The sequence below is a fragment of the Uloborus diversus genome, chromosome 6 (genome assembly GCF_026930045.1).
Source record: "Uloborus diversus isolate 005 chromosome 6, Udiv.v.3.1, whole genome shotgun sequence".
Lineage (NCBI taxonomy): Eukaryota > Metazoa > Arthropoda > Arachnida > Araneae > Uloboridae > Uloborus > Uloborus diversus.
The window spans coordinates 141,932,971-141,955,832 of NC_072736.1; the positions used below are offsets into that span (position 1 = coordinate 141,932,971).

Here is a 22,862-nt window from a genome sequence, read left to right on the forward strand (position 1 = left end):
TGACTTTGTGTGCATGGAGTGCGCCAGCATTGCGTTTGCGAACACATGTTCCTATGTAAATCTTGTTCATCATGATATGACAGACCAGCATGTTAAGTTTGTAAACGACCTTTTGAGACACCCTGTATATTGATATGTAGATAGATACATAGAGAGACAGATAGACAAAGATATAGGTAGATAGATAGTGATAGATTTATTAATATACTAGTGGTACCTGCACGGCTTTTCCCGCAGTTGAAAATTAAAAGGTCATTCGGTTCGCCTGTATATTTACAAATAATGGATGACGAATTTCTCGCCAATTGGCTATGCTCATTCGCGTTCCCATTCCACGTCATGATAATTTCGTAATTTACTTGTCCATCTTATGATAATTTTGCTCCGGAAAGTGTTCTTAAAATTGAAATAGAAAAAGAACAAAATCGAGTTTCCAAAAAAATCGCTTCGAAGTGCACACCACCATGCTACAAGCTAACTTTGTGACAAATTTCATGAAATTCGGCCGAACGGTCTAGACGCTATGCGCGTCACAGACATCCAGACAGACGTTGAGCTTTATTATTAGTAAAGATATATAAGTAAGAGTTATTGAGACGTTTCTATGGACATTAAGAACTCGAACTCTTATGAACTATATTTTCAATGTTCTTACGCGCGTAGTGAGATTGTGCGTATGCGATCTCAGTTGACGAGAGAATGTCGTAAGATGAGAAGGTTGAAGCGTTGATGTTGAGATGTTGATGTTTTGTGATTTATGTTCTTCATGTCTTTGTCTTGCGCCGTCAGTAATTAAATGTTTATTCGTTCACGATCATTGTGTTGCGGTTAAATCGTCATTGCGTTGCGGTTAAATCCCCCAGACGTGCCGTCCCTCATACATACATGATTTCCTGAAAAAGACAGACTGTTTTCAAAAATGATTAATAAGAAAACGGTAAATGATTTTTTTAAAAAAATCTTGCATATGGTTTTAATCCCCCGTAATTTTTTTATCCCTGAGTTTCAAATTTTAGTTGAAAAATTTTCCAATAGATGGCACTGCAGATAGTAAGCCCGTAAAAAAAAGACAAAACACTAAATTATGATTTTTCGAAAATAATGAACAAAAGAACAAAGCAACATTTTCAATCAATCGTCGGCTGTAAACCCATGTCGCAATTGGAGGAAAAATCAGTAAAAATCAATTCTTTTTTTCTTGGACTTGGAGGCTTACTATGTGCAGCGCCATCCATTGAAGCATTTTTGAACTAAATTTTGGAACTCTGAGGGGAAAAATTTAACGCTCACCATATGAATTTTCTGCAAGAATTTGTTTTTTATCATTAATCTTTCTCCTGTTATAAATTTTTGAAAACAGTCAGTCTTTTCCAGGACACCCTGTATATGTAATGATCTCGGTAGATCTAGGGGTAATTATCACGCAATAATATGACGACTTTGTAAACTGATGAACATTTAATAGCTAAAGGCAGAAGATGAATGCAAAACAAAAATCAATAAACATAAGAACATCGACATCAATACTTTCTTCCACCACTACTCATAACGTCATTCCACCTGCCAACTCTGGCCGCGTCGCGCACAATCTTTCTACACGCGTAGGAAAAATTAAAACATTGTTCACAAGAGTTCGAGTTCTTAATAGAATGTCTCAGAAAATACCACATCCCCAAAAACGTTTAAAGTATTACATGAAACGGAAAGAGTTTCTCTGTGCGCAATTAATGTTGGGCATTGAAATAAATAACAATGAATTCTTTAAAAATACTTAAAAAGTGAGTGTATGTATTTCTACCCATGTTCGTGCGAGTAATTTATTGACTATATTTAAAGTTTGAAACTGATGCTAATCTCCCAAATGATTAATCAACCCGGAATAAATAAGAAATTGTCGTTCCACGATAGTCTGATATGTACATAGTAACCTGAGTATTTATTATTCGTCACATGAAGTCGAATTCGACTTTTGAACAATAAAAAAAAGGCGTGATTTAATTTGGACGGTTCCTATTTTGCAAAAATATTTTTCTCTGAAAGAGCATGGTATGAGCTAATAATTTCTTAATTTTGACTTATTTTTCTCTTAAAAATATAATCTTGAAAGATATTTAGTCGTTGTTTCCATTTTCGCTGCTGGCGTCACAAGTGAACAAGTCACAAGGGTTACCAGAACAAAAGCCTAATATTTTAACAATGAAGTAACGCATCTAGTCTATTCCAGTCAAGAAAAAACTACTTCTAAGAATCAATAAATATGATAACACAAACAAATTTCAAAAATTCATGCTTATATTCTAATATTTTAAAATAAGTCAAAAATCATTTTTTTTATTAAATAAGGTGATCATTATTATCATTTTAAATATTAAATGAAACCTACTAATATTCAGTGCATTATTTATTTGTTTTACTAGCTGCGTGCCCGGCGTTGCACGGGCTACTTAAAAAATGAAAGCGATGTCCAATTGATGTTTTTGTATTACTCTGACATCCGTTTCTAAATCGCTAAGGAGTAAATAAATACGCGGAATGCAAGGTTTGCAAAACACCAGTAGAGTATATTTTTGGCAAAAATCTCTTTAACGTTAATCATAGTTATCAATGATCCAAGTTATGAGTATTTTCAATTAGCACAAAAGATGAAAATATATGCATTATCAACTATGATCTGTGCTCATGTTAAAATGAATTACATCTGATAGACTATATCTGAAATATTTATGTACAATTGCAATCAGCTTTTTACATAAAATGACACATACTTTTTGGTTGATTACGTGAAACTAAAGCACCAAGACTAAATAAATATCAATAAGCATTAATTTAATACCAAGTTATCATAAACCAATTTAACTTTAGTTAAAATCCTTAAAAACAATATTTTTTTTTCAACTCTGTTTCACTTAAAAAATCCAAACAATCTTAATTTAACATGTACTTATAACGATACAAGCTGCATTTCAAAAATAGAAACAGGGAGGAAAAATAGAGTTATTACACATCGCAAACTTAACCAATGTTACGGGAAAAAGTCTAACAAAATGAACATAATTAGTCGCACATCCTAAATGTACCAAAATATGAGGCAGGTGAATGATAAACTTACACTACAATCAATAAACATAAGCTAAAGAAACAACATGCTGAAAAGAGTTAAGAACGTTGAATGTAAAAAATAAAAAAAAAAGACAGACGATAAAATAAAGACTATGTCCGAATAGAGTAACAAATTTTAAACTAATTTGAAATGAAATTCTAGATTTAAACGTTGTTTTAAGATTTGGACAGCAGCCAAAAAAATATTTTTAAAAACAATTATTAGAATTTTACTTGCTTATTCATGTGCAAAATGGTAACAGGAAAGAAATAAAAATTCCTGAATAACGTTATGTTAATTAACGTTTTAATTAATGTCTCAGCTAATTAAAGTCGCACAATTACGAGATTGATCCTATTGTTTTTTTCTTTATAAAATTTCGAATTGATCGGTATCTCGTTTGACTCTCGATCCGCAGCGGTTCTCGAGAAGATCGATCTTCAGACAGACAGACGGACGGGAACAGATTTTAATATTATAGTGGATATTAAGCTTATTTGTATTTTAAATGCTTTGTAATGTTAGTCAAGTTCAGGCGGGGCAAAGTGGATGGAGTCAAGTGAAATAGTTGATTTCATTTAGCAGTTCAATCTTTTAACAAACCACGTATATATTCGATAAGATAAATAAATACCTTTGTGCTGAATAGTAAAGTCAGACCAAACAACGTAAGTAGAAGCACAAATTTGTAAATTACAGCAGACACGTGTTTCGGCGTTACAGGGAACGCCTTTTTCAATGCAAAAAATAATGAGCTTATGGATGAAAAGACATCCGACAAAAGCTTTTGTCGGATGTCTTTTCATCCATAAGCTCATTATTTTTTGCATTGAAAAAGGCGCTCCCTGTAACGCCGAAACACGTGTCTGCTGTAATTTACAAATTTGTGCTTCTACTTACGTTGTTTGGTCTGACTTCACGTATATATTCATTTATTGATTAATTCATTTACAAAACTTCATTTACTAATTCCCTTCTCTCTCTTTACTCATTCCTTCAGTTATTTTCTTAATCATTCATTATTTTATTCGCTTAGTTATATTTTCTTATATATTAACTTACCTATTCTTTTGTTAAGCATTTATCTGTTTAAAAATACCTTAAAAAATCGAAATATTTTTATTTTTCACTTTGCCTCATGAAAAAAAGAATTGAAAAATATCCACCTCCTTTTGGAGGAACAAAATTAGTGCCCATATATATATATATATATATATATATATATATATAAAATATATGCTTCAATACAAGTTTTATTATACAACATATCGTTCTTTCTTTATGTATCACAATTTTCGGAATAAATTTCCAACTTGTTCATTTAAAAAAAATAATAAGTTATCCTAACTATTTTACTTTGCCCCACATTCTTCTACTACCAAACCGCAATAATTTTTTTCCCACAGAATTTTTGAATCAAATATTGTAACAAAATAAAAAGGGTAACCGCTATTAATGGCTATTCATGAAAGGTTGAATCACATTTTAAGTTGAAAAGCTAATTAAACAGCATGAGAATAGATTACCTTTACCATTGCTTCTTTTACTTTCGTATTTCGATGCAAATGACGATCTTCGAACCTTTCTTTGCTTTCTGTACTTTGAATATTCAAATTCATTACTTTCGGTTATCGCTATGTTATTAGACGACTTTAAATTCTTCTTAGACTCTTTTTGTGACTTCCGTTGCAAATCTATAAAACAAAATGGATGCGTATCAATATATATGGCGCAAGTTACAGCGCATATCTTTCATTGAAACTATTAATATTGAAGGGTAATGAACGAATTTTGTTGATTGAGAATTACAAATGTATGTCTATTTTTGTGAGCAAAGTATTTTGTTTATCACCTTTAAAATTATTACTTTCTAATGCAATATATAAGCTTTTACGTGCGGGAAAACAGGGTACCCTTTTGATGGAATAGCCTCCTACAGATCCCAGCGTGATAAATGCAAAACTACAGTGCTGGCCAAATTATTAGACTAAGACTGTTTTAAAAGCAAATTCTTTATTGATTACATACCTATAGACACATTAACTTACCTAAAACTAACTTTAAATATAACAGAACACACTAATAAAAAGAACTAGTGAACTGTTTAAGCTGATTGAGGTTATGTTCCTGGTAGGTAGATAAGCAAAGAACATAAACAAAGCAGACAGTGCTGCCACCTGCAAACAGTACATTATGCTTCAATGACGTAATAATTAGTGTACAGTATGTCCTGTACTTTAACAGTAAAATAAGTAGTATTTTAATACAAATAGTGTACAAAAAGCAAAAAAAAAAAAACTCTTTAGTCTAATAATTTGTCCAGCACTGTATACTATAGTCGCAAAAAGATGAGATCTTACTATCATGCAAAAACGCATCAAGTAGAAATTTTAGTAATTATTAGAAGGTAACTTCGAGAAAAAATAATTCTGTACATCTAGTGACCGTTATATTGATGGGACATATTTTTCTAATGAAATTGTGGCCTATCTCATATTGGTCAAAATGCATGCAAAACGTTACAGACAAAAATAACTACAGTAAACTCCCGATTATCCGCGGAATAGGGTGGCACGGTAACCGAACGCAAGCGAAAACGAAATCCGAATAATAGTTAAATAACGATACGTAGTGCAAACAATAGCTAAAAAAATATTAATAACACTCAAATATGAAATTAAAATTATAACCTAAGAGCATTGCTACATTGCATCTACTAATGTTGAATGTAAAAAATATATGTAAAACCTAAAATCTAACAATAACACACAATCATAAGTTAAAAAAATTATATATAAATATGAAAAAGCCGCTAAAAATCGGAAGTTTACTGTATTTGTTTTATTCATGTCTTCATTTCAGGATAAATAGCTAACTTTTCTGTGCGTTATTGTCGAACAGTAATTTTTAAAAATAATAATAATATTCTTCTATGGAAGTTATTTAATTGGTTAACAAAGTTAAAAAATTTACAAAAATACTAATGAGTTAAACATTCCACTTACTTAATTTTCTACTTCTTGAACTGAGAAAGAGTTAATTGTATCAGCGGAGAAAGTTAGATGAAGAAGTTAGAAGCATTACGTTCAACCAAAATACAGAAAATGCTCCAACTGCTATTTTTTATGTGCTAAATAGCTAACTTCAACTGCAAATTTAAGTCCATGTTTTAAGATTTGTTCTGTATTTATAAAAAGCTACGTTTATGGGACTTAATGTCCCACTCGTAGCTCATGTTCACCCGTTTTTAAAAAGATAAAAAATGTTTGGAAAGTACCTGTATAACTTTGATACATTTAATACCAAACCGTATTTTTTTCAAATTTTTGAGAAAATTATTTTGTTTAGTTTTAAACTTCAATTGTTTCATTATCTTACTATTAATCAAATTGTATCCTACACACTTGTGACTACATTTTCACAAAATAAAATGCAAAATATTTCTTCTAACATCTTATGCGATTTTTAGGTTTAATAAGGATGTTTTCGTTCTAGAGATTCGATATCATTAACCCTGTATCTTAAATAATGTCACATTATAATGAACATTGATATGTGTTATGCAGTAAATAGCGAAACTGAACTATATCTGATCAATTTGATTTAATTTCAAAATGAGTAATAAAACGTTTATAAAAAAAAAATCTCACCTTTTTTACACGCAAGAAGCGGAACGGAAAAGATTGACTTCTGGTATCGACAGCTAAAGAGATTCATTTGACATTCTGAGCTATAAATATTGCCATCAGATCCACAAACTGTATCTTTGTTATCCTTCGGTGAGCAGCTAAAGTCACAAATACATTGGGCTAAATCATCTTCTTTTTCTTGACATACTGCTCCATGGAAACAAACTAGCTCCTTACAAGAGCCACTAACAGGTTGAGCAATTGATTCTGTATTGAGAGAAAAACAAGTATTTTACAAACCAGGCAGATACCGTCCTTTTCAATTATCATTACAACACATACACACAAATATAAAATTATCTGAGGTATATTTTTATTAATAAAATATTACTGCAATTTTTCATTACATATAAAGAAATATATCAGCCTAATAGCCGCCTTTGGACAGCACTAGTACGTTTGGAGGTGGTCTTTACTATAACTACTGTCCACCTCTGAGAAGTTGAGCTAGGGCCTTGAGCAAGTCCATTTCTTTCAAGGGAGAGACCTCAATAAGAAGAGGAATTGTTAGGTTCAGAGTTGGGCTTCCATTGCAACCCTTTTATTGAAGAGAAAATCCTGTACCGCTGGCTACTTCTTACCTGAATTATATTGATCGCTAAATGGCCAAAAACACTGGAAACTAAATCCGCTCCTTTTTAAGTTGTTTTTTCTCAACCCCGTTTCAACAAGTGGAATCGTTTAATCGGTCTGGCAGCGGAACTCACCTTGCAAGAGGTGGACAGTAGGCGGATGTTGGTTCTTAGATGTTTTAATGCTGCGAGTTTGTTTACCTTTCACCAATGCCTCCAACCCAATGTGGCGGACTCTTCGCACAATATAACTATTAAATTGATTTTCCGTAATCCTTCCGTAAAAGTCTATACACAGAAGGGTTTTTCTGTAGAACAACAGAGAAATTTTCAAACGTTCAGCAGTAGTTAAACGATTTATATCGTAAAAATATCGACTGTTGATGATTTGAGAGAAATGACCAACTCCAACTCCTAAAATTTTTGAAACTTCGACCCTGACTCCTGCGCACGTAATTTCGTCTGACTCAAACTCTTGCTCTTACTCTGCAACCTTAATACAGTGAAGGACTATGAGGGAAAATGATGGACTAACACTCTTGAAATTTTAAACTTTTCAACTCCGAAGTCCCATTCCGACTCTTTTGTCCTAAAATCAATCTGACTCTGACTCCGCAGTCTGTTTAGAGCATGTGAAACAAGTGCTACATCAGAAGAAAGCAAAACTGTTTGGTGTGGTTTAACCATACGTGGCTTGAGTTCAAGTTCTATTCATCTGAACATGTACATCCCTCCTTGCACACCCATCTCTAAAGGAGCACCCCAATAACTATACCTTCATTAATCAGATCAAGACCCCTTATTTCCCTTTCATCAAAAAAAAATCAATTGTGTGTCAGTCTGCACAATGGCAATCCCTTGTGGGTACCACGGCATGAAATAGTAGTTACATGCATTTTCAAATACTTTATTGTTGACTAAAAAACCAGTATGTTCGTTCAGAGCTGTATTCGAAATAAAGTCTTCACCTCAAAGTCAGGCTAATGTAAGTCACACTATCTCCCTTTTGCAGGAGGTCAGCATACAAAAGTTTGTCTGTTGCAAACAAAGGATGGACTAGATCTATCATAACACTTGTAAGTAAATATAAATAAGTTATTTAAAAAAAACAGAATTACATAGTTATGACTCAATGCGGAATAGGATCTACATACAATGCAGTAAAATTCACCCTTTTTGGACTTGCGTTAGTCTAGGCATGAGGTACAGAAATTACGAGATGTAGTCAGTACTAAATATGCGAGAGAAACAGTTAGAAGTTGTTCCTACCATCCATACAGCCATCAGGTCCTAGTACAGTTCCTTCGGGACATATATTGCACTTCATTCCAAGTATTCCATGTTTACATACACATCTACCAGTCATTTGTTCGCAGTCGTCTCGGACGGATCCGTATAAATCACAAGCACAAGCTGAAACAAAAATGGAATGCATTCTTATTTTTGACAAGAAATTATGTACACATTTTAGGGAAATATGTGCCCAATATTCTTGATCGGTAAAACAAAATCTAACAGATCAGGGAACTCACAATTTCATTACAGAACATAAGAGAAACACATTACAGAAACTGTGTTTCAACATTTACAAAGCACAAAAAAGCATTGTCGACGCGAAAATAAAATTTTAAATGGCTGAGCAATGTTATTGATCAGTAATGATTTCTTTCCTGGATGGAAAAAAAACAAGAAATGCTTCAAAATTGCTTCGCCAGCTTGTTTTGAATTGTGAAAATGTATGCTTTGAAATTAAAGTGTACATTATTTTCTAGTGTGCTTGAAAATAAAAGCATGCATAATTTTTCAGTGTGCATTAAAAATTAAGTTCACATGATGTGTACACAGAAAGTATGTGTGTTGTACCACAGTGTTGTGGCAGTGTTCTTTAAAATTAAAGTATACATTATTTTCCATTAACATTGCTCATTGTCCTATTTTCACGGGATATTAGAGCAAATTTCACCAAAGTTCTAAGTAGTAACAAAAAGTCCAACAAAATACTAAACTCATAATTAAATTAAAGACTAAAAATGTGTAACTGTACCATTTATCTATACATAAAAAAATATAACTTGAGTGAGAAAATCAAATCTTAAATGCAAGAGCATTGTTAATGATCAGTATTTATTCATTTCCTGTAGGGAAATAAATTAAGAAATGCTTCAAAATTGCTTCCTCAGTTTGTTTTGAATTGTGAAAGTGTGTGCTTTAAAATTAAAGTGTACTTTCTTTTCCGATTATTCTTTCTGTATATCCTATTCGAAATGCAAATCCTTTGGCATTAAGAAGCAATACTTTCCTTTCTGCTTGGAATTTTGTTACGTTTAAAAGAAGGAGAAATAAGAAACGGATAAAGGCAGCTGTTTGCTTTTCTTCAGAGGGGCACTTTATCTTACTGCAGTACTCTTTGAGTTAACTGGATTTATTTAAAATAGATGCAGAATTGCATTCGCCTCCCTTTCAAAGTCTTTTTTTTCCGTTTGATCTTAAAACTCCAACGATAAGATAATTTCTAAACAAATAAGACGAATTTATAACGTTTCTTTTTTTTTTTCAAGTTCAAAAAGATTTTCCATTTATTTATTTATTTTTTTATGTGCGTCAACTTTCTGGAGTTTTCCTGCATAGCTTAAACACAGCTTAGTTTTTAGGAATTGAGACGTAAGGGATACGAATTCCGACTATTTGAAGAAAATTTTAGGATACAAGATTATGAAAAGTAATGGGGCATAAAAATTGGATTATTTCCGATAGGGAATTTTTCTGAATTTTGAAGGAAGTTTTAATTTGTATATCCTCTTTTAAAAGTTTTAAATGAAGTCGCTTAAAGCAGTTACCCAAGTATGTAAACTTTAATCTAGAATTAAATTTAAAGTTTGTAGCTTAAATTTACTTTTTAAATGTATTATTTTCTCTCTCGTAATGTCTTGAAAGTAATATAAGTGAAAATTGAATTAAATAGGCTGTAACTTCACCTTACTTTTTAGAGCCATTTCTTCTGTAAAGATTTCGGGCATAGAAATTACGACGCATTTCCTATCTACAGTGCAGATGCGTTGCATTTAACGTATTTAGTACCTTTTGGAAAATGTGGAGTTTAGAGCTAAAGTGGATGAAGTCCATGAACGATGTGATCCGCTTTAACTCTGACAACTTATATCATAAAAGCCCAAAGTGCTTTGTGTTAAAAGAGGTCTTCGGGGCTTAAGTGGTTCAAGTCCCATGGACATTTTCAATTTTTTAAGCAACTAACATCACACTTTTAGTTCTATTTTTATAAAATTAGAAGGAACAAGCGGTCAGTGTAAATAGAACTTCCGAAAATGTACTACTGACATTAAAACAATAAAATAGCGGAATAAGATCTTTAAATTACGACATACACATGAAAATCACTGGATAAGCAAATTTTACTACTTCTACGTTGCCTGTGGAAATCGCTGGACACGCGGCGGGACGGTTAATCGTTTAAATCAAAACTTTCTCATGCGAACCATAATTTAACATTTATCCAAAAGATAAAGCCAAAATCGTTTTAAAATTTGAACACAACTTAATTATATGAAAATTCTCAAAAAGTGTGGTTTGACTTTGCACAATATTGTTACTGTAAAGTTGCTATGGAATAGAAACAAAAAAAAATCTTACGTGTACATCCATCATCAGTTTCTTCTGTTATTCTGTGCAAACCCCAATATCCAGGCTCACATCTATCACAACGAGGCCCTCCAACACCAGGTTTACAGAAACATTGCTTTGAAATAGGATCACAAGTTAATCCGTAAGAACCCAGACGATTGCAATTACACACACCTGCATAAAGAAGACACGAGTACAAGTTTCTAAGGACCATATATCTGTTAAATACAGGATGACCAGAAATATGATAGAAAATAAACTATCGTTGTGGAAAAACGGCAGCATCCAAGAGCATGACATATATTTTATTAAATAACGATATGAATACCTTTATTGTACAAGATGTACGAAATGTCTACCGTTAACGACTGTAGTCTTAAAAGTCGGTTCCGTAATTATGTCATACCTCTAGTAATAACGATACCATACCGTTAGTAAATATCGGACAATTTATCTACTTAGACAATATGGAAAACCATACAGTAACAATTTTCCGATTCAGTGTTGAAATCATATAGAGATGATGATTTTCCACACCCTAAAAATGCACTTGACTCAACCAGACTCTAGCTCTAGCGTGTTATAACAGTTTCGAAACTAGCTGTCAAATAGAATAGTCGGCGACCATTGGCGTACTCAAGGGGGGGCGGGGGCAAGGAAATAAGGCTTAGTCATTTCGGGGGCCTCCGAAATGACAAGTGTAAATATATGATAGCAGAAGAAAATGCATTCTGTTAGTAAAAAAATGGAACAAGAAAAATACGCATATATGTTTATCTTGCACAATGTATAACGTACAAAAAAACCTGGAAGGGAAAATTGATAAAATAAAATGGGCGGGGGGAAAGGGGGACGAAATGAGGGAGCGCTGTAAGGCGTTGAGGTTTTTTGCGATGATTCTCAATTTTTCGCTAGTGTGCGAAAATATTCCTCTCTGCAATCTCCAAAACATTGGTTTCCCTTGTATCATTAAAGTAGCTGCAAATTCTGAGAATGTACCTGTTTAGACTTTAACAAAAGGCACTTCCTTTTGTTTAGTTCCCTCCAAATTCCTTAGAATTTCATCCCTGCGTGGGTTTCCTGGGGAAGTGGGGAATCTATTTTGCATCAAATTTTGCTGTCTGTTTCAAATTCAAATGCATTCAGAATTATTACTTGTCAGAAAAAAACAAATAAAATTTTCATCTGTAAAATCTATTTTGCTTATTTTGAAGAAGATCTCCATCTCAATTTGTCAACTTTCCTACCCCTCCTCCAAATAATTTCCTGGCGACGCCACTGATCGGACCTCTCCCTGAATGAAATCCTGGCTACGCCACTGTCGGCGACCAAAGATATCTGAACCGTAGTAATGTATACTGTACCCGATTATAGTTTAAACAAGACTATTCCAAAAACTGTCATGCCAAAGTGACGTCTTAGCCAAACTCGGTACATCACTCCTGTGACAATGCCGTCAATAAATATCGGCCCAATTGTCCACTTCGACGGTATGGCACACCATACTGTGACCCTTTGTGGATTCAGGGGAGATAATGATTTTCCATACTTAAACGCGATTGATACATGCAATTTATTTCGACAGATTTCAACGTATCATGACATTTTTGTATTCAGCTTTCAAACCTTATAATAGGAGAACATAGGGGGCTATCCATAGTGGAAGGCGTGACGGTCATACAACTTCAGTTGCAACCGGTTGCTGGAGCATAATAATGTAGTACATGGTGAGCAAGTGCAGATAACTTGTCACAAAGAAAGATTGGACAATTTTCATCCCTGCAATGGATGAGTCCTTTATTCCCTTTATTACTATTGGCTATTTTTTTAAAATGGTCTTTTGTTTGAAAAAAACAACATTGTTTTTTTCCTTTTCTTTTCACTATTTTCGATGATTTTGAATTGTTTTGCTGGTTTCTATTTATTGTAACTCATATTTTATGTGTCGTTGTTTTTATATGTTAATTCACCTTCCAAGTACTTAAGATATAACGTTTTACGTTAGTTTTTTATTTAACTGCTATAAATTCTAAAAGCATCGACTTCAAAAATGATGTTCGATACGTAAGCGTGTACAGTTTTCCAAAGGACGGAGAGGAAAATGATTCATGGTGAAGAAATATCCCGCAGGCTAATGTCATTTCTTCAAAACTATGCGACAAGCACTTTCGAGAAGAAGCTGATGAAACGCTAAGTTACTTTCTAAAATTTCATTACAACATAAAGTTTGAAGCGCTAAAATAAATTACTTTCTCCGAAGAAGCATACCATGAATTATTAGTCAGTTATCGCCCCTAAGCCAGTGCTAAGGCTACCATGAATATCATGTTTTAAAAATGATCCGCCCATTCCTGTCATCTACGTTTATAATATCAATATCAAATAGGTACACTAGTTATTATTAGGATAACATACTTAAATGACACTAAGTTTTCGCACATATGTGAAGATGTTTGCAATTTTATAAAACAGTAACCTACTTGGACACCCTGCGTCGTTCGCACCTTGAGCTGGTGTTTTGCCATCTGGACAGCAGCCAAACGTGGATTCAGAGCATGTTTTTATGAGGATGACTGAAAATTAAAAGAAATATCTTTATTTTTTCATTGTATTTTTTGCACTACTAACCTGCACGGGAAAAACAATTTTGGTACAAAAGATAGACTACAAATGCTTGTAAGTTTTTTACATGGACTATGATGAATATTGAAAAAAATGGCTATAATGTTTAAATATGACTATTTACATTAAGTACTTAAAATTCATTTTCATTAATTTAATAGTTTATATTTACTTTCTTTGCAACATTTTGCAAATGCTGATGATTTATGGCAGTAACTTTCAGGAGGGCACAGCTTTGATCCGATCCCATCTCCACAGTAGTAATCCTTATTTGTTGCTGGATCCAATAAGGGAACTTCACCGTCGCAAGGTACTTCTCTTATTTCTGTGAAAGTAAAAATCACGAAATTAAGCCGGTTTATAATGATTCTTACACAATACATTTGTTCTTACTGCCAAACGGAAATTTGTAAACTTTTACTTTCACAATGGATAATTTAAGTATTTAAGTATGTACAATTGAGTTGCTTTTAAAAATAAATTTCCGCTCGTGCTCAAATGTAGGATTTCCACCAATGGCTAATTAAACAAAGTGATTAATATTACGAAATTTAAAAAGAGTGATTAAAAACAATTTTTGCTGATAGAGTTAAGGTAAGAATAAAGGAATTTGTTTCTTCAACGGTTACTATACGATAGTAAAGTCTTAAAAATAATAAAAAATGCTGCCACCAGAAATTGGTTAAGCGGATTTTAATAGAGAAAGCATTTAACAAATAATCGTAAAAAGCGGTTCATGTGAGACCATGAGAGTGGAAAAAAAAAAACATACGGTAAGACTAAAAACGTCCTCCTTTTTGGAGAAGGTTAAAAATGAAGAGAATGGCTTCCGATCTTTTTTTTTTTTTTTTTTTTGAAGAGATATTATGAGAATGGCGATAAATTTTTAGACCACATGTCACACGGGATGAAACATTTGTTTCTCACATTACCGAGTCCAAACGTCAAACAATGGAATGTGTCGCACGACTTCATAAGTTAAAGTCAAGACAGATCACACTTTCAGAACTCAAGGTTATGGCGCCTGTGTTTTAGGATAGACACGGAGTCTTTTTAGTTGAATTTAAGGAAAACGGACAACTGTCCATAAAATTGCCTACTGCGCTACTCTCACTAAACTTCAACAAGCAACGTGCTACTCAGAATAAATGACGTAAGAAAAAAACACGAACTCTGATCAAGTCGTTTGGACTAGCAGATTTAACACCAACTACAATGGGGGGGGGGATGTCTTTATTGATATACATGGTTTTATTTCGTGTACTCAACTTACAAAGATGCTCAGCATCATTGAAATAAGCGGAACAATACATCTTCTATACAGTAATGATAATGTGTAAAATGCATTAAAGTAACAAATCATCGCATATGATGGCAGAATAAAATGGACCCTAGTTTACTTGATTTTACAGGAAATATGATATCATATTCACGATTGCTTGCACCAGCGTGTCATCTGCCATGCTGTACAATGTGCAGTGGGAAGTGCTATAACGTGTTTAGGCGTGCATTTGTGGCGAAATACATCATTTTCAGCATTGCAGAGCAACGAACCTCGTTCTTGCAAAGATAGTTTCGTTCAATGCAATCAATAAAACGTGCGTATTAAGTCCTCCATTTGTATCGTTTTTATATACGAGATAGTTTTTAGATTTGATTCATGATACAAAGCTACTTTGGTAAACGAATTATTACATCTCGCACCGCTTTTGAACAACAGAGTTAACACTGGATTTTGCCGCCAGTTGGCGCTGTAAGGGGTTTTCTTAAAGGGTCATTCATTAATTATGTAAGGGTCCCGAGGGGGAGGGGAGTGGGAAAAATATCGACATACACTTACTTTGGGGGGGGGGGGGCGGTCAGACCTATTCTTACGTAATTTTTTCCAAGTCGATATATTTTAATAGAAATCACGCGGTCAAGTGGTTTGACAGGGATCATATTTCATTTGCTTCTGGAAGGTAAAATACGTATTAGGATGAGTTGTTTTTTTCTTGCTTTACAAAAAATGAATAGTGTGAAATATAATAAAAAATCGCACTGTTGTATGGCATGTCTTATTTTTAATTAGTATCATATCATATACAAAAAATATTTATCGGAAAAACATTTGGTCTAGAATCCTTTTAGTAATTATTTCTTTACACATAACTATTCCAGTAATGTAAGATTCGTTATTTTTTATTTCGAAAAACAAAATAGAACCTTACGTAAGAGAGGGGGAAGGGGCTTGAAAATCTTATTTACCCTTACATGGGAAGAGGAGGCGTCAAAAATTGCCAAAATCATCCTTACGTAATAATGAATGGCCCTTAATTCACAATTTCACTATGCTTAGACCCAACTTTTATGACGTTCAGAATTTATGGGGTTAGAAACGGAATTTAGCCTTAACACTGTGTATATATATATATATATATATATATATATATATATATATATATATATATATATATATATATATATATATATATATATATATAATATACATACATACAGTCGACTCCCGCTACAACGGGATCCGACTTACGCGAAATGACTATAACGCGATTTTTTCCCCGTTAAAGAATTTTAGACCTAACGCGAATTCTCCGCCCGCAACACGAAAATTTTCCGAAGGGAATCGCGGTGTGTAAGAATCGGCTTAGTTATAGGATGCGAAAAAAAAAAAAAAAAAAAAAAAAATCGTGAATGGACCTTCATCCCTTTGGCATCACTGAGAGTGGAAGTTCCCACACCATACTAATCTAAACATCGCATATACAAATAACTACTCCTCATTTTCCATTTATTTTTGTCATTCTATATGGGGAAATTGATAAAATATGATGACACTTATGAGCACTGTTTCATTTAAAGTTTGAAGATAGAATGAAAAAGAGAAAGTTTCTGTCAGTTAAAGAAAAGCTAAAGATTATGCGCTTGAACAATTATAAAATGCGTCGAAGGTAGCACGACAATTAAGGTATGAGTAAATTTTTCATATCTGCAATTAAAAAGTAAGAAAAGGAAATCCGTAAAAGTTCACCGAGTAGTTTCTAAGCAAAATGCAAAAAATAAGAAAATGGAAGCTGCTCTTGTATTGTGAATTTAAGAAACCAGGCAGAATGGAAACGTTAGGAAAGAACTGGTGAAGCAACTGTATTGCGCATTAAAAATTATATAAGAATAACGGTTTGATCACGCAGTATAAATCATCACCATCTGCGCCTTTTTAAGTTAAATATCATTTATGGATCTATTGTACAGCTATAGTGCATTTGTTTTTCTTACAACATAATGTGCGTACAGTAGTGGATTATTTTACGTCTTTCTTTCCCATTGATTTTGTGCATCGTAGCAGTTTTTTTATGTTGAATAAAACGGTTTTTTGTTTTAAATATAAGTAAGAATTCAGTTTTTTATGTGAGAAACAGTGGTGTATAGTTAAAAAATGGTTTTCAACAGTTTGAGGTGGTGTTTACAAGGGTCTAATTGTATGGGTATGTTTATAAAAGTTTTTACACTTACCCCTTTCCACAACGCGAAATTTCGACTTACGCGAGGGGTCTCGGAACGCATCCCTCGCGTAAATCGGAACTCGACTGTATATATATATATATATATATATATATATATATATATATAGTTTTGGAAAAAAGTTTTAGTAAATATAAAACACGTTTTACTAATAACGTTTTGCAAAACCCCAATAGTTTTAGTAGAATATTATTTTACTGAAACTATTGAGCTTAGATCATAAAGAGAAAAAAAAAACGTCATTTAGATGTTTTTTAATTCTTATTTTTAATTTTTGTTCTCGATTTAAACTCTACAATACTTCAAAACTTCTGAGTAGACTATTTTGCTTTCACAATTCTGAAAAGTGTTGAGAATTACCGAGTCGTATTCTTTTATTTACGAATGTTTTATGCAATAGGCTGAAAAGATCGGAAAACTCTCTTTTCCCATGGGACTCTGTCTGAATTTCAACAAACAAACGCGCAGTGGGAATCGAGGTAAACTTTCCTAAGTATGTTTGCTACCACTAAAATAATTACTTCTGTACCATAGCAAATGGATGATACGTAATTTTATACAGCAAGAATTTTAAGACTATGAGAAGCACTATGAATATATCTTTAAAAAATGAATATGAAAATTCGTTTAGAATGAATCATGTCTCAAAAGTGTGGCTGAAATAAAATGAGCAGTACATTATGCGTAAATAATTTATCGCTTTATTATTGGTGATAGCAATAAATTTGATTGATTGTATATTCAAACTAGTATGTAGTGGACATCACGAGCTTGTCTTCTATATCTATATTATGCATTTTTGAAACTAACGTATAATCGCAGTTACAAAATTCAGCTTTCCGCAAAAGTGGAAAATTTTGATGATATGGAAATTGTCCACCTTTATTTCTTGGCGTCAAATTTTTAGCACCAATGCCTGAACAAGGAATGTTTTTCCTTTGAATAAGTAAAAAATAATAGGGAAATTTTTATTTACATATGGTTGCAATAAAAAACAGCGATAAAAAAACCCACGCAAACATTTGATGACCGCACCAGTTTCCAAACATCGAAAATTCCTTGTAAGAGCAGAATCAAAAAGCGAAATTTTAAATTTTCCAAGCCTTGTTTATTTTAAAATCAAGCGTTCTATTTGTCAACAAATAGAAGATTGCAACAAATAGAAATTTTTAATCATCGAGGTTTATTCGATCGTCTTTAACTCTTGAATCGCGTGAAATGCTTGCGCGCGTGTGAAACCATTTTAATGTGAGTTATCTATCACTTTGTTGGTATAATCAACTACAGAAGGCATTCAAAATTAGCCCCCTCCCCCCGTGAGCAATTAATGCCACAATTGAATCAGCGCCTGTTTCCTTGTAGGGTATCTTTTATTTCAAGTTTTATTTAAATCGTAGCATTACTTCTTCAGATATAGCACTCATAATGAACAAAAATAACGTTCGATATCACCATCCCCTTTTGAAGTAAATGGCATCAAAATCAAATCAGGTTTTGTACCCTCTAAGCTCTACTTGTGGACCGCTTTTTGCTAGATTCTGTCCATAACTTCTTGGGATAGGTTTAGTCACAATTATTGACCGTTTTCCACGAGAAAGCACTTGACTCCGCCTTCGTCACGTGGTATCCAATTATTCTATTTTGCTGTTTTCGGCAGCAGATATATTCGGATCATAGCATTTTGTAGTAAAAGCAGAAGTTTTAGAAATGTAAGAATAGCGAAAGTAATAACAGACAAGTGAAGCAAGTAATGTAATGGATACTAAAACTTATTTTGCACATTAAAATGCACGCCAAAAGTTCAGGTTGTCTGGTGGTCTTATTTACAAGCAGAGTGAACCGCTTACCGATCACCCTCGCGTAAAATGGAACTATGCGTTCGAGAAGGCGGGGTGAAATGCCTTCTCGTGGAAAACGGCCAATAACGTGAAAAACGTTCGAATGATCCACTATTTGAGATAGTGACACCAAAATTGTATCAGCACCTGTACCCTCTAAGATCCACTAGTGGACTAATTTGTCTGAATCAGCCCTTTTCTTCCTGAGATATAGCAGTCACGCATAATGAAGAAAATATTCGATTGCTCCGTTCCCCTTTAAGGAATTGGTGCTAAAACCAAATGGACGCCAGTTCACATAGAGGTACATATGTGTATCCAATTTTGTTCGGCCAGAAAAAGAGAAAAGTTCTAGAGTGGCCACATAAAAACCGGTCACATACATAGGGGAAAGTAGGGAGACTTGACCCATGAAGAATATTTAGGGAAGGATATTTAGGGAACATTTTAGTTATATTATTGGTTGACCAATCAGACAACAGTATTTTGCAGGGCCAAGCCATTCCAAAATTATTAGTGGTTTTCAAGAAATTCAGTGTTAAATGATACTGCACCTTAAAAATAAATTTTGAAGATTTTGGATATTTTTAGATTTTTCCCTCCAGTTTTGAGGGAAATGAATTTTGAAAATATACATGTGTTAGTCACTTTTCTAGCTATCTATTGATATACCGTAGTTTTATGTAACTTTAATCTAAGCTGTTAAAAACTTCATGTAAACAAAAGAAAAGTAACTAGGGAGCTTTGACCCAAGCTAACTAGGAATACTTAACCCAAAGACTAATTTGATGTTTCTGATTAATTTGACGTTTTTTCAATAAATTTTTATTTTCGAAAAATAAAATATTGTGATTTAGGTCTAATGATTAAATTTTTTTTCAAGCAATAACTCGAATATTGTGAATATAAAAGCATGATTTCTTTTTTAAATTTAATTTATTTTTTTTATGAAAAAATAAATATATTATTTTGATCTAAAAATTGTTTATATTTGACAAATAACTAAAATACCAATAATCTTTGAGTCCATCAATGAGTTGTTACTTTGTAAAATAACTGAAATATTGCTTAGATCTGATTAGATAAAGTTTCGAATTCGATTTCTGCTCTCCTGCTGATATGGAGTAAGATTAATAGTAGTAATAAAAAATATACTTCTCCTAAAGAGTGAACATTTTGTTTATCTACTTTAAGTATCACTTATTAAAATACAAAACACCATCAAACCTGCGTTTTTGATGTATGGATCTCTCTGCTGGTATGGTGTAAGATTGATTAATTTAAAAAAAAAGTAGCACTTAACCTAAACAGTGAACATTTTGTATATTCACATCAAGTGTCACGTATTTAAGCAAAAACCACCATCAAACCTGCGATTTTGACTTTAATATATTAACTTGTTATATTCGTGAGGGGGATCATGTCTCTCTAGGTGTTGGGTAAAGTCTCCCTAGCTCTAAGGACACTTGACCCGTTTGCAGACCAGATGAATGTAATTATTTTTTGTACCATTTCTACTTAGAATTATGCTATTATTTTTAAGAATAACAATGCACAAAATTACAAACTATTTATTTTTTCGTTCTAACTATTCTACAAAAAAGGGGGGGGGGAATAAAAAACCAAAAATTGAGTCAATCCTCTCTAGTTTTTCCTACAGAAAGACACTATCGCCATACCCGTTATAGTGAAAAAATGAAAAGCAAAAAATAGTCATTCCCATTCATGCCAGAATACTTGTCATGCAGTGTACATTTCTAATAAAAAAAACGCAATTAGTAGCATTTTTAGAATGTAAATTGAAAATCGATTTTATAAAATTCGTCTAATCTTGCATTTCATGACTTCTGACTGTCTTTCTGAATTTAAAATTACGCAATATCGGGCACGAGATACTCAAACTCTTCCTAATCAACATGATTATATTGTTTTAAAACTGCATTTCTTAATGTGATTTTTTACTGATAAGTTATCTCAGATTGCAATGAGGTATAATTGAGAAAATGCTCGAAATTCAATAACTTTGTTTGGTGTTAAACAGAATATAACACTTTTCTTACACCCATTATAATGTAGTTACGAGTGTGCCAAATGATCTCTCAATAATTTAGTCCACAATCAAAAATTTGACCATTTTCCTTTGGTTGATATTTATAAAAGGCAAAGGAAACAAATAATCAAAAATAAAATGCTAAACGAATGCTGCCTACTAACTCCGAAAGGTTAGGGCTAAAATTAATTTTGGATATTTTTAACTGCCTAAAGGTCTAGTCACATTTCTTGTTTTTAACCTACATTAACGAAAACATAGTTTTAATTTAGCACTATAAGTGCAAAGCTTTTCAAAAAGGGAGTTAAGTTTCAAATTTAAACTTCATTAAATACTAAACTTTGTGGCAGTTTAATATCATATTTAAAGTCTAGGGGAGAGGGTTGTATTTTGGGACACTGCTAATTTCTAAGAGTCTATTTTTAGCAGCCATGTTTTCGTAATTTCTAATAGTAACCTTCCCCACTAAATGATGCCATAGTAAAAATCAGCATTAAATGAGTTAAAGTGACAATTTTGTTAGACAGAGAAAATTTTATCACTCCAAAGTAAATATTTTCTTCATTCTTATTTCATTTTCTGTCTTTGAATTAGTAATACTAATCAACTGAATTTTATTTTGTTATAAAAGAGAGGTACTTTAAATATTGTAACGGATTCGGTGCGACTTCCACTTTCTTGAAATGAAGACACAGTTCTTGATAAAACACAGGAAATTTATTTACACTATGTACAGGAAAAACCGTTAACAACTGCTAAATTATTCATCAGCAATTATCACACAACACCGTAAACTCAACGTTTACACACGTATTTACTTCCAAATACGAAAACAACACAGCGAAATGCCTCGCTATAAACAGAGCTAATACACACACTCAGTTCGAAATCTGAATCGAAACTCACTGTTTATCCATCGCTAACGGCTTAAATACACCGAAAAGAATTTTCTCAAATATTCCACACGCTTCTCGAAATGCGTTGACCGTTATCAAATTTTATCAATGAACAAAAAGGGAATAGGGGTCGTATATTTTAGCCGAATGAAAAAGGGGTTGTATATTCATTACGGGAAACTATTTACAGGTTACGTTCCTACAATAATTACTATTTACAGGATTTGTAACATTGCCCCCTTCCTAAGGACTGCACGTCCCGGGCAGTACAATCCCCAAAAAGGGTGCCAAACTTCTATCACAAGTTTACAAATATACACATTAATTAATAACTAACAGACACAGAAAACACAATAATAACAAGAAATATTACTAAACATTAAAAGCAAAAATTATCTACAACTTTTATGTGATCAACCATGGTTGCTTACGTAATACTCATGAACTATAGCCATAGTATGGGGCTAACCGATCATAATGTACAACCCTAGGTTTTGCATTAGGTGATTTCTGGATCCTCACTACGACGTCATTTAGTCGGTTAAGGACTTTGTAGGGTCCATCCCAATGCGACTGCAATTTGGGTGACAGACCTTTCCGTCGGATGGGATTCCATAACCAAACCTTGTCGCCTTCGTTGAATTCATGTCCAGTAGACCTTGTGTCGTATCGGGTCTTCATTTTCTCCGCCGCGATGTTGATTCGCTCTCGTGCGAAGTTATGAACGTCTTCCAATCGGGCCTGGAGATCCTGGATGTACTCCTCAGGCGATGAAGGCGCACCCGGAGGACGACCGAAGACGAGATCACAAGGTAGCCGAAGCTCTCGTCCGAAGAGCATCTGAGATGGGGCATATCCGGTAGTCTCGTGGACAGCACTGCGGTAGGCCAGCAGGAACAAAGGTAGCTTCTTGTCCCAATCCTGTTGATTTCTGGAT

General features: G+C 33.3%; 1 protein-coding gene across 1 annotated transcript in view; it reads right to left on the bottom strand.

Annotated features, from left to right (window-relative positions):
* Positions 1-22,862, bottom strand: part of LOC129225014 (agrin-like) — a 79,057-nt gene that overhangs the window by 9,266 nt on the left and 46,929 nt on the right. The window contains exons 10-14 of the mRNA XM_054859561.1: positions 13,795-13,947; positions 13,481-13,573; positions 11,010-11,174; positions 8,631-8,774; positions 6,751-6,996 (exon numbers count right to left, since the gene is read on the bottom strand). Of these exons, the coding sequence (XP_054715536.1) occupies positions 6,751-6,996; positions 8,631-8,774; positions 11,010-11,174; positions 13,481-13,573; positions 13,795-13,947 (801 nt within the window). The remainder of the gene's footprint in view (positions 1-6,750; positions 6,997-8,630; positions 8,775-11,009; positions 11,175-13,480; positions 13,574-13,794; positions 13,948-22,862) is intronic.